This window comes from Anomalospiza imberbis, chromosome 6 (genome assembly GCF_031753505.1).
Source record: "Anomalospiza imberbis isolate Cuckoo-Finch-1a 21T00152 chromosome 6, ASM3175350v1, whole genome shotgun sequence".
Taxonomy (NCBI): domain Eukaryota; kingdom Metazoa; phylum Chordata; class Aves; order Passeriformes; family Viduidae; genus Anomalospiza; species Anomalospiza imberbis.
In genome coordinates, this window is record NC_089686.1 from 2089539 (window position 1) to 2104695 (window position 15157).

Genomic DNA, 15157 nt, shown 5'->3' on the forward strand with positions numbered 1-15157 from the left:
CCTAGAGATAACAATCTCCTGCAGAGGAGGGATATTGCTGTATATTTATTTATAAATATAACTACCAGTAACTGGCAGTTGTGTTGTCCAAAGCCACACTCATTACATTATTTTTTCAGCCTCCTTTTCCCTCTACCTCAGCAGATCCCTGGAGATCTGGGATACAGGAACAACACCTGAAGCACCTGCAGCAAACAAAGTGTGAGGACAAGGTGTAAACTGCTCTAGATCCTGCTGAGGCTGAGCTGTGGGTTTTCCTACTCTGAGCAGCTCTTTGAAGCCCACCAGCCCCTGCTCTCTTCCCAGGTTCAAGGCAGCCAGCCTCTGCTTTTCCAGCCAAACAGCTCCCGAGTGGTTCCTCAGTGCTCCCAGGTGACTGGGCTGGGAATAATTTGTCCCTGCTCCTGTGATTTCTCCCTCCTGTGCAGTCCCCGGGAGCTGCTGCTGGCTCCCTGCAGTCTGCAGGACAGGGAGCAGCGGCGCCAGGCCCTTCCCACAGCAGCCACAAAACCTGGAGCCCGGCTGGATTCTCCCCAGATCCATCTGACAAGGCATTGTTCCCAGCGAGTCACCACGGCACAGATCAAATAAAGCAGTTTATTTGGCATAGACTGAACTGCAACAGAAATTCCCGTGGAACAAAGCCTGGTTACACAAACTGAACGAGTGCAGTTATGAGTCTCAGTTACACCTAAGGACTAAACAAGGTAAAAAAAGCACATTTCAGAGTCTCCCAGTCTTGTCCTTTCCATCCAGAGACACCGTGGCTCCCCTGATGCGTTGTACCTTTCTTCTTCAAAGAGATGTCAGCACAATTCCAGCTGTATTCTTCACTTGCAAGGAATTTGGTTAGGAAATCCAAAGAGATTAATCCACAGACTGCTCTTCCCATGCTGTCTGTACTTCCAAGAGCTCTGGGACCCTCTTTTAAGGCTTTCAAGTCAGGTACATGACCTCGTGCATCCAGTAATTAAAATTTTGATAAATGTTGAGTGAGGAAGGAGGGGCTGAGCAAGCTTTGCTTATCACCCCTGAGCTCCCCCTGTTAGGCTTTCTCAAGCCTGGTTTAAATTCCACAAAAACAAAGGTACAGACAATACCAGACTAAATGAAACAGTTAAACACAAATTACACTGATCAGAGTCACCGAGGCTGGCTGGAACACACAAATCTGCTCTGTGGTACGGAACAAAGTGAGGTTTTACACTAGGAAACAGCATCTTGCAGATCATGCCAAAAAATGCCACTGTCTATGAAACCAGCACTAAGCATTTCACAACATGCCATTAGAAATGCTTCAACAGCTAAAAAAGGTTTGATTAAACGAGGACTTTCCTAAGTTTATTCTTCAGGATCCAGCAAAACATCAGCAATTCGTGTCAAAGAAAAATACTTTCAGCTCGTTATTTCTGCATGACAGTGTCAAGAGTTATTTACTCCAGTTATTCCCCATAAATATTCAGATTTTATTTACAGGTTTCTCTAGTCTTTTAGAGATCTCCTTTAAGTGTTTTCAAAGATGAAGCTGAAATTATCTTCTGTAGTGAATGAGGTAAATTAACAAGTGTTTGCTCTACAATATCTACACCTGGTGCTTCACTTCACCTTAATTTTTGTTTTAAAGACCAGGAGAGGCACCATTTGAGGTTAATCACCAGTCACTGTTACCTGTGGAGAAGTAATTTCAATACTAGAGAACTCTTTAAGAAGACAAAAATCACACATCCTGCTTTTAATACTGCAGATCCAATTCCAGCTGACCACCCCTGAGGCACATTTTTCGTGCTCTGTGGATTGATTTATAAATTGCATCTCTACACTTACTACTTATTAACCTTTGACACAGTGTCAGAACTGAAAAGCTTGACTTGATTTGGATGCCAAGTCAGCAAGAATTAGTTTTAATGGCAGTGGCTAAAATGCTAAATGTGTGCAGGGCTGTTTTCCCCTCTGGACCTTCCCAACCTGCAGCTGTCCTGAGCAAGGAGACGTCCCTGAGCCATCACGTGGGCCCAGACAATTCCCTCCCTGTTAAATCACGGATCGCGGAGCCCGATGCCAACACAGCACCAAACCACTCCCAGCTCTCACACACCTTTCCTGCTCTGCCCAAATGACCTGGGAATTCCAGCCTCTCCTTCCCAGGCAGCAGATCTCACAGCTGAACAGGCATTTAATTAAAAAACCCCTTCAATCCCAATGTTTCTGAGCTGCTGCTGCTGCACCTGCCCGAGGAGCGTTCACATCAAAGCCAGCAGGGTAATGTGAGGTAGTAAAACCAGATGCTCTCCTGGAGTCAGTCTATATTTAATGGTACCTCAAGAATTTCAATTACCGAGGAAGACAAAGGGAACCGATGCGACTCTTCAATGGACAAAAGAGAAAGGAAAAAAAAAAAATGCAGGTGACCAAAAATGATACAGAATACTGGTTCTTATCATGTTTATTTATACTCACAGCGGGGGCAGCAGCCATGCCCAAAGCACAGCAGCTGGAATGCTGCTCAGGCTCAGCTGTGGCTCCAGGCTCCCCTCTGGAACAGCATAAATAAACCACACGTCGTGGGCAGTTGGATACATGATACTTTCATTCATTAAGGATGGTGACCTGCTACAATTTCCACTTCATGTCACAAGGCTTATCCCTAATTTATGAAAATAAAGCATATATGTTTTGTACATTTTTATATATATATGTATAAATATATATATAAAAAATACACACTGCCAGGCAACTTCACACACATGCACACGCACACACACATGGATATTGTACACAGCCACCCAGGAGCAACAAGTCTGATATCAATATTCTACTATGTGTGCACACACCCTACGTCTAGGAAGTAAGAAAATCCCTTTTATGGCAATTCTGCAGGCAGAAAAATCAGTACAAAATACTTTGTTGTACAAAACTGCATTTTTTTTTTACATGATCACCCAACACGGTAACACACCCCTCAGTAATGCACTACGTCCCTACAAGGAAAAAGAATAATCAAATTTTATACAATTGTAAAAAAAAAAAAAAAGTAAGCTGCTCTGCAACCTTCCTTTGCTAAAAGTTAGACATTTACCCCATCCTAGCAGCAGATTAATAAATAAGGATTAAATAGTCTATTATACAAAGCCATACCCAATGGCAGATTTAAAACCAAAAAGCTTTGCAGATACGTCCACTTCCTACACAAATCTTTGTTTTATTAAGAATAAGACTCAGTATAAAACAGGGCAACAGCCAGCACTAGATCTGTATCTACAGAATAAAAGGAAAACCCAAGGGAAGGGAAATATTTAACAGTTTATGGCACCTTTACTGCAGAACACGTTTCAAGGCTCTGTTTCCCTAGAACTAACGAGTAAAGGGCTCTTTATCTCAGCTTTTATTAAGCAAACTCGACATAACCAACCACACAGTGGCAAGAGACAGAACCAGCTGTTCCCAGCTGCAAAAATGGATTGATTCCCACCCTAAAAACCAGCACAACTCGGGTGTCAGACAAGAAGCAGCAAGTCCTGGTTTCCCGGCGCTCCTGGGTCCCAGCGTGGCCAATTCCCTCTGCTCTTTGGGGCTGAGTGCTGCTCAGTAACTGTTTTCATGTCCAGCCAGGATGTAGAGGTTGCTGTGAGCTGTGGGGTTTTCTGTGGGCCTGCTCTCCAGCACAACCACTCTGCAACCAAACACAAACGGGATCCACAGTTAGGGGCAAAGAACAGCTCTTGGTGTAACTCCTGAGGAGGAAACTCAGGGCTTTCTACAGGCTGGAGATAGAGGTTCTCCCAAATACCTTGGGTGTTTCATTCTTTAACCAGTTCCCTCATTTTCCAGCATCACTGATAAAAACACTCAAGGACAAGATACAGCGGAAGGGTTGGAGCTGGATGATTTTAAGGTCCCTTCCAACCCAATTCATTCTGTAATTCCATGATCCCATCATCTGCAGCCCAAATGTTTATCCCTCTTACATCTTCTGATAGGCAACCTCAACAATTCTCTTCCCTCCTAAATATTTATCACCTCACGGGTTCACAGGGATCACCCAACCCCATCTCTGCCTTTGTCCTGCTGGATCACGTTCCTGTGGGCCACTCTGGAAGATGATTCTCTCCCTGTCTTGGCACACTGACCACTGCTGGACCTTGACCATCAGCTGGTGTGGTTGGGCCTTTGACCTCCCCTGTCCCTCCCAAATACTGAGCCTTTCTCTGCACCAGTTCCTGTTGGTTTTAGGATTAAATTTGTCTCTGCTTTTTGTTTTCCCCAAAGAGCTTCCAAGGAAGTCTCTGAACAGCCTCTGTCCCTGATCCTCACCTCTGCACCTGAGCAGTTCCAGAGTGATCCAAGGTAAAAAGGTGACTCCACGTCTCACTGGAATGGCAGGAAAACTCCTGCTCCATTTGTACAGAGATGAAAATACAAACCAAAGGGTTTGGCAGCTCCAAGGCCAGATGAGGGAGCAGAGGATCAGGGATTCAAGAGCAGGAGGTGTTCAAGGCTCTGAGCCACCTGCTCTAGTGGAAGGTGGCCCTGCCCAGGCGTGGAAGGAGGTGAGCTTTAGGGTCCCTTCCAACCAAACCAGTCTGGGATTCTGTGGCTGAAGTGATTGCTGGACTCATCCCTGTCTGTTCCTACATTTATCCCTCTGGCTGGCTGAGAATCCACAAGTGAATGTGTCCAACCTGGAGCCTGGGGCAGCTTCTGCTCAGGCTGCAAACCCGGGGACAGCTGCACCTCTTCCCACCTGTGCAGCTGGAAGGGATCAGCTGGATCTTATGGAAAATGTGTGGATTTGGATCACTGCGACTAAAACCTGAGTGAGTTTTGGTTTGCTATTTCCAGAGCAGCCAAGGTTGCTTTTAACTGACCGCTGCCAAGGTAATTCCCAGCTCACCAGGACAATCCAAAGCCAGGAGCAGGCTTTTCCAGAAGTGCACTGGGCACCCTGCACGCCCAGAGCATCTCTCCTCTCTCCCTGACACTTGGTGCCCACAGACAGAGCTGGGCTGGGCTGGAAGCCAGGCCCAGCTGGGAACTAGAAAAGCTGGTTTAAATAAAACAAAAGGTTTCTGTTTCTGCAGGGGATTACCTGTCTGAGCCCAGCAGGCGGAAAACCCTGGTTTCATCAGATATCTCCTGGGTCACCTGCAGAAAAATGCAGAAATTCAGATCCATTTCAACAGCACAAGGAAATTTATTGGTCTGACTGGAAGGAAAGAAACATTCAAATGCCATTTAATGCAAAGTACAGGACTGAAATGGATAAATTGATGTTAAGCATTGTGGAATGTGAGCATTCTCACTTGGGAAGCAGAGATGATGCCTCAGGTTTTGGCTTTTCTATTTTCCCATTCTGTGCTGCTTTAGTGTGTGGGTCTGGGCTCCATATCAGGGGATGGTGAGCTCTCTGCACAGAGCAGGGAGACAAAACAATTCCTTCTCCAGCTGGGCACCAAGGACAAATGATCCAAACCTCAGCCCAGGAGCACAAACAACATGGGCTGGAGAGAGAAAAACAAGCAGGATGGGACTGCATGGGCTAAAGCTGGAATGGGACAATGAACTGCAATGTGCCCATGGAGCAGAGCTGATCACAGTGAGAGCCCCCGGGAGCGCTCGTGCATTTTGGGACCATTTGGGTTCATCTTGGGTGCAGCCCTGGCTGGGCTCTGGTGCTGCCCAAGGTGGATCCATGGAGGAGATCCTTTGAATAAATCCCTGCTTTATTCTGTGACTCCATCCAGCCTCTGCTCCAGGGCAGCCTGCACAAGGCATCACAGAGAGAGAAGCCAAAGGATCCAGTGGTAAATAAGGAACAGGAGGAATTCAACTGGAGAGGCTGGAGATCACTTACTTCATCTGACTTGAAGCTCTTGCCCTGCATGCCATGCTTCCAGAAGGCCAGCACGCTGTCCTGAAGGCACACTGCAAAGGAGGGACACATCACACCCCATTCCCTGCATCCTGCTTTTCCCAATGCCTCTGGAGAAGCCCTCAGGAAGTGTAAAAAACAAACACTGCCAAGCAAAGCACCATGGGCTGCTGGAAATGACACATCACCTGAATTATTACATTTACTTCAAAACAGATGAATGATGGAAAATGGGAATTTTCCATTCAGGGACAGAGAAAGCACAGAGCTGCCAGCTCTGAATGATTTAATTCTGTGATTCTGAGAGTTTATTACAGCAGAAATTCTTGTTTGTCAGCTACAATTCAAGTTTTTAAAAAACTCCTGCCCTAGTCTAAAGACAGCAGGTTGAGAATTAGATTCAAATATTATTACCCTGATTATTAGAAAATGGATGTGCTGTTACTTGAAATAAAATCTTAACTTTTAGAAGGCTAACACAGATTTATGTATTACTAAACTACTTTTTCCTACCCAAATTTTGTTCTCATTGCTATGGAAATGACCAGAAACCAGTCAGGCTTTCAAGAGTGAGTTCTTAAACCCCTGAGAGACACCAGAGCAGCAAATCACTCACCCACTGACTCGATGCAGAAATCAAAGCTCAGCTCGGAAGCCAACTTCTTGCTTGACTTCAATTTCCCTTGTAAATTCACTATTTTCACAAATTCTCAAGAGAAAGAGAAAAACCAGCATTAAAACCCACAGCTGAAAAGGATTTAAGTGCAAAATACAAATTTCATCTTTCAGGCACAAAGAAATACCCACATTTAACATCTAGAGCATTTGCCTAAAATGAACCCAAGAGCAACTTTGTCTCAAAACAAACACAGGAAACTTTGTACCACTTGGGGCGGTTTTACACAGACAGAGTGATGCACACACCAACTGCAAAAGCCAGACTGAAATCCCACTTATCCAAACTACCTTTTTGGAAATATTACAACACAAATTAATAATGCAGGGAGGAAAAAAACCCAAACTCATGGTGAAGTTCAAATCAACAACTGTGGCAACCCAAGTTTTGCACGAGGTGTGGTGAGTTATCCAAGAGATTTCTGTGTAACTCACTGTCCAGGCAGACCAGGACAGTGTCTCTCTCCAGCTGTGTCACGTGAATGGCATCCAACTGCTGATGGCCTGGGGAAAAAAACAGATTATTTTATATTTTATATCACATCAAGAGACTCTGCCCCCCTGCTCCAGCTCAAACACATTTTATGCTATGGTTCAGCACAGCTTCCTGCATAGAGGGGCACCACAATAAACAAAAGGACTTTTAATTCCTAAAAACCCACTCTTTTCCCATAAATCCACATCTGGAAAGATTATTGTGATGATAATAAGCTAGTTGAAGAGATTTTTTTTTCCTAGTTTTTACTAATGAAGTTGTTCCTACAGCTGCTAAAAAGCAATATTTAAAGGTAAAAATGTACATCCAACAAAGGCAAAGGAGAAAAGCAGCTGCAAAACATCAACCAGGTCTTAAAAATAACCCACATTTTTGCTTTTTAAGAGACAGCTGAAGATAACAACCCTCTCCCGAGTGCTGGAAGATGGACAAGAATTCATTTCTGGGAGTTTTTATGCAGGAAAGGAGGGGAAAGAGCAGGATCCCAGGAAAGAGCCTTGAACCACGACGGAGAACCCAACCAGCAGGGTCTGACTGATGGCTACGGGAATTTAGAAAATAAGAGGTTTTTTGTAAGGACAGTTTGTACTGATGTGGGGCAGGTCAGCACAACAGAGAATCAGGGAATCACAGAATAGCTGGGATTGGAAATTTTCTTAAATCCCATCCCACCCCTGCCAGGCAGGGACACCTCCCGCTGTGCCAGGCTGCTCCAGCCCCAGTGTCCAGCCTGGCCTGGGCTCTGCCAGGGATCCAGGGCAGCCCCAGCTGCTCTGGCAATCCCAGCCCAGCCAGGAATTCCCAGTTCCCAATCTCCCACCCATCCCTGCTCTCTGGCAGTGGGAGCCATTCCCTGTGCCCTGTCCCTCTGTCCTTGTCCCCAGTCCCTCTCCATCTTTTCCAGGTTCTGACAATCTGGGATCAGCTTCCACCTCTTCAGGCACAGCAGCTGCCAATCCTAAAGGCTTTGCCAACCACTCCAGGGCAGGAGTTTCCACGGAAGCGTCTGGAAGAGGGAGCCGGGGCCTCACCTGCCCCGATCTCGGTGAACCAGGAGGAGGCAGAGTTCAGGTTGATTGTCTCGAACTGCACCACCTGGCCGGGCTCCGTGCCCCCGGAGACGGCCACGCACACCATGGGGTACTCCTGCTCCGGGATCACCAGCATCTCAAACACGCGCAGCGGGCTGGGCAGGGGGAAGTCAAAGTGCTGCCAAAACACAAGCGCAGCGGCTCTCAGTCCGCTTCGAGCCTGACGTGACCCTGCCGTGCTCGAGCACAACTGCACTCGGGCTGTTCACGCTGATGCCATCCGCTCAGCATCACCGACATTGACATGGCCGCAATTGCATCAACAAAGGGAACTGCGTTTGTACCCATAAACGTCATTACAGAGCACCAGTAAAACAACTGCACCAATCAATTCCGTCAATAAAGGAGTCTAGAATAATTCTACAATGACAGCAATAAAGTATATCGATAGAAAGAATTACGATTTTATATTAATAATATAGAAATATATTGTTTATATATTAAATAATACATTTATATATTATTTATATATAATTATATATATAATATATAATATATATAATATATAATATATAATATATATATATAATATATATATGATATAGATTATATATAATTATATATATAATATATAATATATAGAATATAGAATATATATAATATATATATAATATATATATGATATAGATTATATATAATTATATATATAATATATAATATATATAATATATAATATATATAATTAATATATATAATATATATATAATATATATATAATATATATATGATATAGATTATATATAATTATATATATTATATATTATATATATAATATATAATATATATAATATATATATCATATATATGAGATATAGATTATATATAATTATATATATAATATATAATATATAATATATATAATATATATTATATATATTATATATATTATATATATATCATATATATGATATATAATATCATATTATATAAATAATATTACTACATTATTATAATTGTTTCTTATTATATTTCTATCAATAAAATACAGACTAAATCTATTTAATAAAATAGATTTAATGTAGCAATGGTATACATTACGTATAATACTTATATATTTAGATATAATATATAATATAAAAATATACTTATTTACAAATAAAGTCATTTCGATTTAATAAAAATGGATTAAAATTATTATATTTATATTAAATCTATTTCTATTAAAATATATAAAATATGGCTAATAAATATATTTATAATTTAATTATATATTATATAACAGATATTCTACATTGAATATAAAACATATATTAATATAAACTAATAATTAATTCAATTATAAATAAATTTATTTCTGTTTAATAAAAATAGATAAATTATTCTATTTATATTGGATATATTTATATTAAATATATAAAATGATTCATAAAATAAATTTAATAATTTAACTATACAGTATATATAATAGCTATTATACATTATACATAATACTATATAAAACAATATATTAAATATTTATTTATAAACACACTTATTTCTATTTAATACAATATAGAAAATGCATTTATATGAATAATATATTTATAGTACATATTTAAATATACAGAGTATATTTATAAATATACAAAGCACACAGAGTACACTCTGTATATTTACACATATTATCAATAGTTATATTTATAAATAAAATTGTATATTAATGTATATTACTGTGTATTTATAAATTGTATATTTCTACTCTGTACACAGAGCATAAATTTTGTATATATTGTGTATTGTATATGACTGTATGATTGTGTATTACTGTATATTTATAATCTGTATATTTTACTCTGGATACAGAGTAGATGTACACTGAATTTTCAGTGTATTTCAGTGTAGAAATACACTGAATTTTCAGTGTATTTCAGAGTAGATATACACTGAATTTTGAGTGCATTTCAGAGTAGATGTACACTGAATTTTCAGTGCATTTCAGACTAGATATACACTGAATTTTCAGTGTATTTCAGTGCAGAAATACACTTAATTTTCAGTGTATTTCAGAGTAGATATACATTGAATTTTCAGTGTATTTCAGAGTAGATATACACTGAATTTTCAGTGCATTTCAGAGTAGATGTACACTGAATTTTCAGTGCATTTCAGACTAGATATACACTGAATTTTCAGTGTATTTCAGTGTAGAAATACACTTAATTTTCAGTGCATTTCAGAGTAGATATACACTGAATTTTCAGTGTATTTCAGTGTAGATGTACACTGAATTTTGAGTGTATTTCAGTGTAGAAATACACTGAATTTTCAGTGCATTTCAGACTAGATATACACTGAATTTTCAGTGTATTTCAGTGTAGAAATACACTTAATTTTCAGTGTATTTCAGAGTAGATATACACTGAATTTTCAGTGCATTTCAGACTAGATATACACTGAATTTTCAGTGTATTTCAGTGTAGAAATACACTTAATTTTCAGTGCATTTCAGAGTTGATATACACTGAATTTTCAGGGCATTTCAGACTAGATATACACTGAATTTTCACTGTTTTTAAGCTGGGCAGAGGTGGATTGTGGTCTGCTATTGCCAGTGCTGGGCTTGACCCAGCACTTAAATGACTTTTAAATTACTCAAATTTCTTCAGTCACAAGATTTGCTGAGTCAAGATGTGTCCAGGCAGGTTTTCAAGTGTTCCCAACCCACGAATGGCACCAGACCGGGCTGTACTTTGCACCCCAAACTCTGGACAGGTTATTTCAGCACCCGCAGAATTATTCAGCTCGAGTCAAAGTAAATGCTTACCTTTATTAACATGAATTTCTGCATTGGCTCATACCACTGGAGCAGAACAATTCCTGACTGCAGCGCACCACACAGGTACTTGTGGCCCGTGTATGGATTTCGTACTACAAAAATAAAAAAAGGACAGAAAAGAGTCATTTTAAAGCCCTGCAAGTTCAATTCGTACTTGGAAAAAAACCCCAAAACCCCAACCCTACAGCTATTTTTAGAAATGAGTTAAGAAATAGCATTATAAAATGCTATCATGGCATCATTAGGCTTGGAAGGGACCTTAAAGCCCATCTTGTCCCACTTGTTGCCTTCTGGCTTCCCTCTCCAACAGGCACAGTGACCAACTCGGTGCCCCATGGCAGGCAAATTGCGTTTCAGCTTTGATTAGCAGCCAGCTGCATTCCTGAGCCCGCGTGCGCAGGAAAGCCGCGGGGCCTCCACCTGCGGCCGCGGGCTCGGGCTGCCATCGGAACAAGTCCCCGGGCAGGGAAGGTGGGAAACTCCTGGGGAGCTCTGACAGCTCGTGGGACACACGAGGCAGGGCTTGGGGCTGGCTTTTAAAGCTCAGCTGGACACAGCAGCTGCCTGATTTCAGGAATTATTTGTAAGTGTGGCTGTTGTGGGCACTTGAGATGAGCTGAACAGGATCTCCAAGCATGCAGCTTTATATTGACATCTAGATTTATAATATTGATATATTTTAATATATAATACACATTATGTTTAATAATAATGTTTAATATTTATGTTTACCATATTTATATTTCAGGAGTGCAAAGGTACATTCTGCAGGTGTGGCACTTGGGGATGTGGGTTAGTGCTGGGCTGGGGGAACGGATGGATGATCTCAGAGGGCTTTTCCAGCCTTGATAATTCCAAGATTCTGATTTCACACAGCACCAGGGAAAGGAAAGGACAAACCCACAACTTCCCAAGCTTTAACTCTTTCTGTGCCCTTCAAACTGCACTCATGGCTCTGCCCTCCCTCTGCTGCCAGAATTTTTATTCCGACTGATCCTTTCCTGGTGGAAAATATTCAAGTTTTCCTCAGTACAAGCTGGACCCGGGTCACACCTTGAGCCAAGGTGCCAAAGCAGAAAGGCTGTTTGTGGATGTGCCAGGGGTGTGGGAGGGATTTCATCCCACTCTCCCGTCTCTCCCTGCCCTCTGGCAGTGGGAAGCCATTCCCCCTTGGCCTGGCACTCCATCCCTTGTCAACAGCTCCTCTGCATCTCTCCTGCAGCTCCTTCAGGCACTGCAATGCCCCAGACAGGTCACTCTGCAACATCTCCAGGCTGAAGCACCCCAATGCCCTCAGCCTTTTTTCTGAACAAACAACTCTTGAAGTTTATTAAACAGAACTTATTTCAGACATGCCACATCCAGGGACAAAGGGCAGAGAAATAAATGGCAAAGCTGGATTTGTCTGCTCACCTATACAGCATTTGTGGCATCCTTTTGTGTCAGGGATCTTGGTTGTTAAGGCAAATTTCCTGGAATAATAATCACCAAAAAATGCATCAATAACAGATGTCAGGGCCCCTCACACACCAACTCAGCAGCACCAACACAATTTATGGCTATTTTCACTTATTAATAATTGTCTGTAGGTGAAAGGTTTGTACCTTGGTAATATTTTGTCAGGAAATCTGTGGGTTTGAATATGAGCAGCTAATCCTGTTTTTTTGGCTTGTTCAAACAAAGCTATTAAATTATGGGAGTAGAGCTGGAATGTTTTCCCTGTAAGAGAGAAAAGCACAGTTGACATCTCAGCCACTCCTCCAGCACAGAACTGCAATGTTCAGGAAAATGCAAGGATGGAAAAGTTACCTTCTGCAAACAGGTGTCAGGTAGGTCAAGTCCAGACATGGAGAAAAACAAACCAAGGTAAAAATAATAATGAATATAGAGAAGAGCAGAGCTCATTTCATTACAGCTAGTTTTATGCAAACATTTTTAAAGGCTGTAATTGCAAAACAACAAGTATAAGAAATAAATAATATATAGTGTATAGTATCGTATATAATAATAATATAGTAAATAAATATTTATATTATAAATTCTATTTTTAAATATTTAAAATATTTTCTTATCGACAAACCAAGACAAGTGTTATATAAATCCTGCATGTTTAAAGGCACAGTCCCACCATCAGCCTCCATGGCACAGTGCCTCATTCCTGTCTGGAATGTTCTATTCCAGGACAGCTGATTGCCCAGGGATCAGGAAAACTGCTGGACCAGCAGTACTTGAAAGCCACCTCGTTCTGCTTCAAAGGGACACAGGTTTTGTTTCAGAACCATGGAATCCCAGAGTGATCTGGGTTGGAAGGGACATTAAATCCCATCCAGTGCCACTCCTGCCACGGCAGGGACAGCTCCCACTGTCCCAGGCTGCTCCCAGCCCCAGTGTCCAACCTGGCCTGGGACACTGCCAGGGATCCAGGGGCAGCCACAGCTGCTCTGGCAATTCCAGCCCAGCCAGGAATTCCCAATTCCCAATCTCCCATCCATCCCTGCCCTCTGGCAGTGGGAGCCATTCCCTGGGTCCTGTCCCTCTGTCCTTGTCCCCAGTCCCTCTCCAGCTCTCCTGGAGCCCCTTTAGCCCTGCCAGGGGCTCTGAGCTCTGCCTGGAGCCTTCCTTTCTGCAGACCGACCACATACAGTGCATTCCACCATGACTTTACATGTTCCTGTTTATTTCTAGCTGTAACCATTTCCCCTGTGCTGCCACTCACCTGACAGGGACATTAAGGTGTTGTTGATAACGTACAGCCAGGTGCACTTTCGAGGAAATAACTGGGAAAAGAAGAAAATCATTCCATTAATAGAAGCCTACAGGGATTTTTAGCTGGGATTTTCTCTGTCTGCTCCACCTCCACCACTATTCCTGCAGGGAGGCACACTGGAGAAAAGCCCATCTTCCTGTTTATTCCCTGTTTTGGGTCCTTACTTAGCCCTGCACAGACAGACTATGGAATATTGGAATAAGTGTCCAAGGCCAGACTTGGAGCAGCCTGGGACAACGGAAGGTGTCCCAAAAGGGGTGGAACTGGATGGGATTTAAGTCCCCTTCCATCCCAAACCATTCCCTGGTTCTAGAACACTTTGTCCCATGCGCCACTCCCATGTGCAAAGTAAGAAAAGAGGCGTAGGAGAAAGTATGGAAAGAAAAGATCCAACTGGTTGGACACAAACCCTCAGAATCTCCCAGCAATCTTTTGTTTACTAGAACAGCTTTGGGTTTATTCAGCGTTTCCACTGAAAAACTACAAATGGAATACAAAACATCCTCCTGGAACTGGGAGACATCAACCTGGGACAGACAGGAAGCACTCTGGAAGATGCAACCAGAATTAAAAGCTGGAGAAACAGTTCAGAATGTGCATTTGGAGGGGAGAAACCAGCAAATGGATAAAAGGAAATGTGGGAACAAGTGGTGTGGCAGAAGCCTGGGGGGTTTCAGGTGGTCACACCCGACCTCTGCCAGCTGGGAATGCTCTCATGGAAAAGGAAACTTTGTTTGAAGTGCACTGAATGTTCTCCCTTCCCACCACTGGCATAGCCAACCTTTCACTGGGACATAAAAAAGCACATGGAAAAGCCCAGAGAAGACTGTCAGGTGAAATAATTTAGGAAAACACACAAGGAATGAGATTCCAAGAACATCCTGACTCTGAAACACCAGATTTAAGACCATGACTGCATGAAGTGGTTTTGGAAAGGGTTAGAAAGCCCAGGAAAAGCTTCTTGAGGATAAGACGAGCAGCTGAATTAAATGACTGAGGGCTTTGCATCCAAGGAGCTGCAATGTGCCACCTAGTGGGGATGGAATGGAGGGAGAAGGGGCAGGAATTGCTCTCCAAGGAGATGGAAGATTTGACAAGCAGCAACTACAAATACAGGTAGATCAGGGAACAAGTAATTTTCAGGTTTTCCTTACTGACTTTGATGGGAATCATTTAAACCCCAGAGCCTGGTATCCACCTTCTCCCTCCAGGGCCAAACTTCATTGCTCCATAATATCCCCAAATCTATTCTGTGGGTTCAACCCTGCAGAACTCACCTGCTCCATGGTTGCTTCATGAAGTTCATTCAAATTCAGAGTGTAGATCCCTTCTTCTGTGCCAAAGATGATGTACTGATCTGAAAAATCAATATCATTGATTTATTATATTGATTTCTATAATATAAATTATACATAACAATAGTTTTATTATATATATATAATATATAATATACAATAATATATAATAATATACATTATAATAATATAATATGATGTATTATATC

At 41.8% G+C, this 15157-nt stretch overlaps 1 protein-coding gene across 1 annotated transcript in view; it reads right to left on the bottom strand.

The window, feature by feature from the left end:
- Window positions 1–577: 577 nt before the first annotated feature.
- Window positions 578–15157, bottom strand: part of MAP4K5 (mitogen-activated protein kinase kinase kinase kinase 5) — a 62222-nt gene continuing 47642 nt past the window's right edge. Inside the window, exons 21-32 of the mRNA XM_068194941.1 lie at window positions 14931–15010; window positions 13603–13663; window positions 12696–12698; window positions 12491–12605; window positions 12300–12358; window positions 10875–10978; window positions 8072–8249; window positions 6980–7048; window positions 6486–6578; window positions 5852–5922; window positions 5087–5142; window positions 578–3670 (exon numbers count right to left, since the gene is read on the bottom strand). Of these exons, the coding sequence (XP_068051042.1) occupies window positions 3583–3670; window positions 5087–5142; window positions 5852–5922; window positions 6486–6578; window positions 6980–7048; window positions 8072–8249; window positions 10875–10978; window positions 12300–12358; window positions 12491–12605; window positions 12696–12698; window positions 13603–13663; window positions 14931–15010 (977 nt within the window). The 3' untranslated portion in view covers window positions 578–3582. The remainder of the gene's footprint in view (window positions 3671–5086; window positions 5143–5851; window positions 5923–6485; window positions 6579–6979; window positions 7049–8071; window positions 8250–10874; window positions 10979–12299; window positions 12359–12490; window positions 12606–12695; window positions 12699–13602; window positions 13664–14930; window positions 15011–15157) is intronic.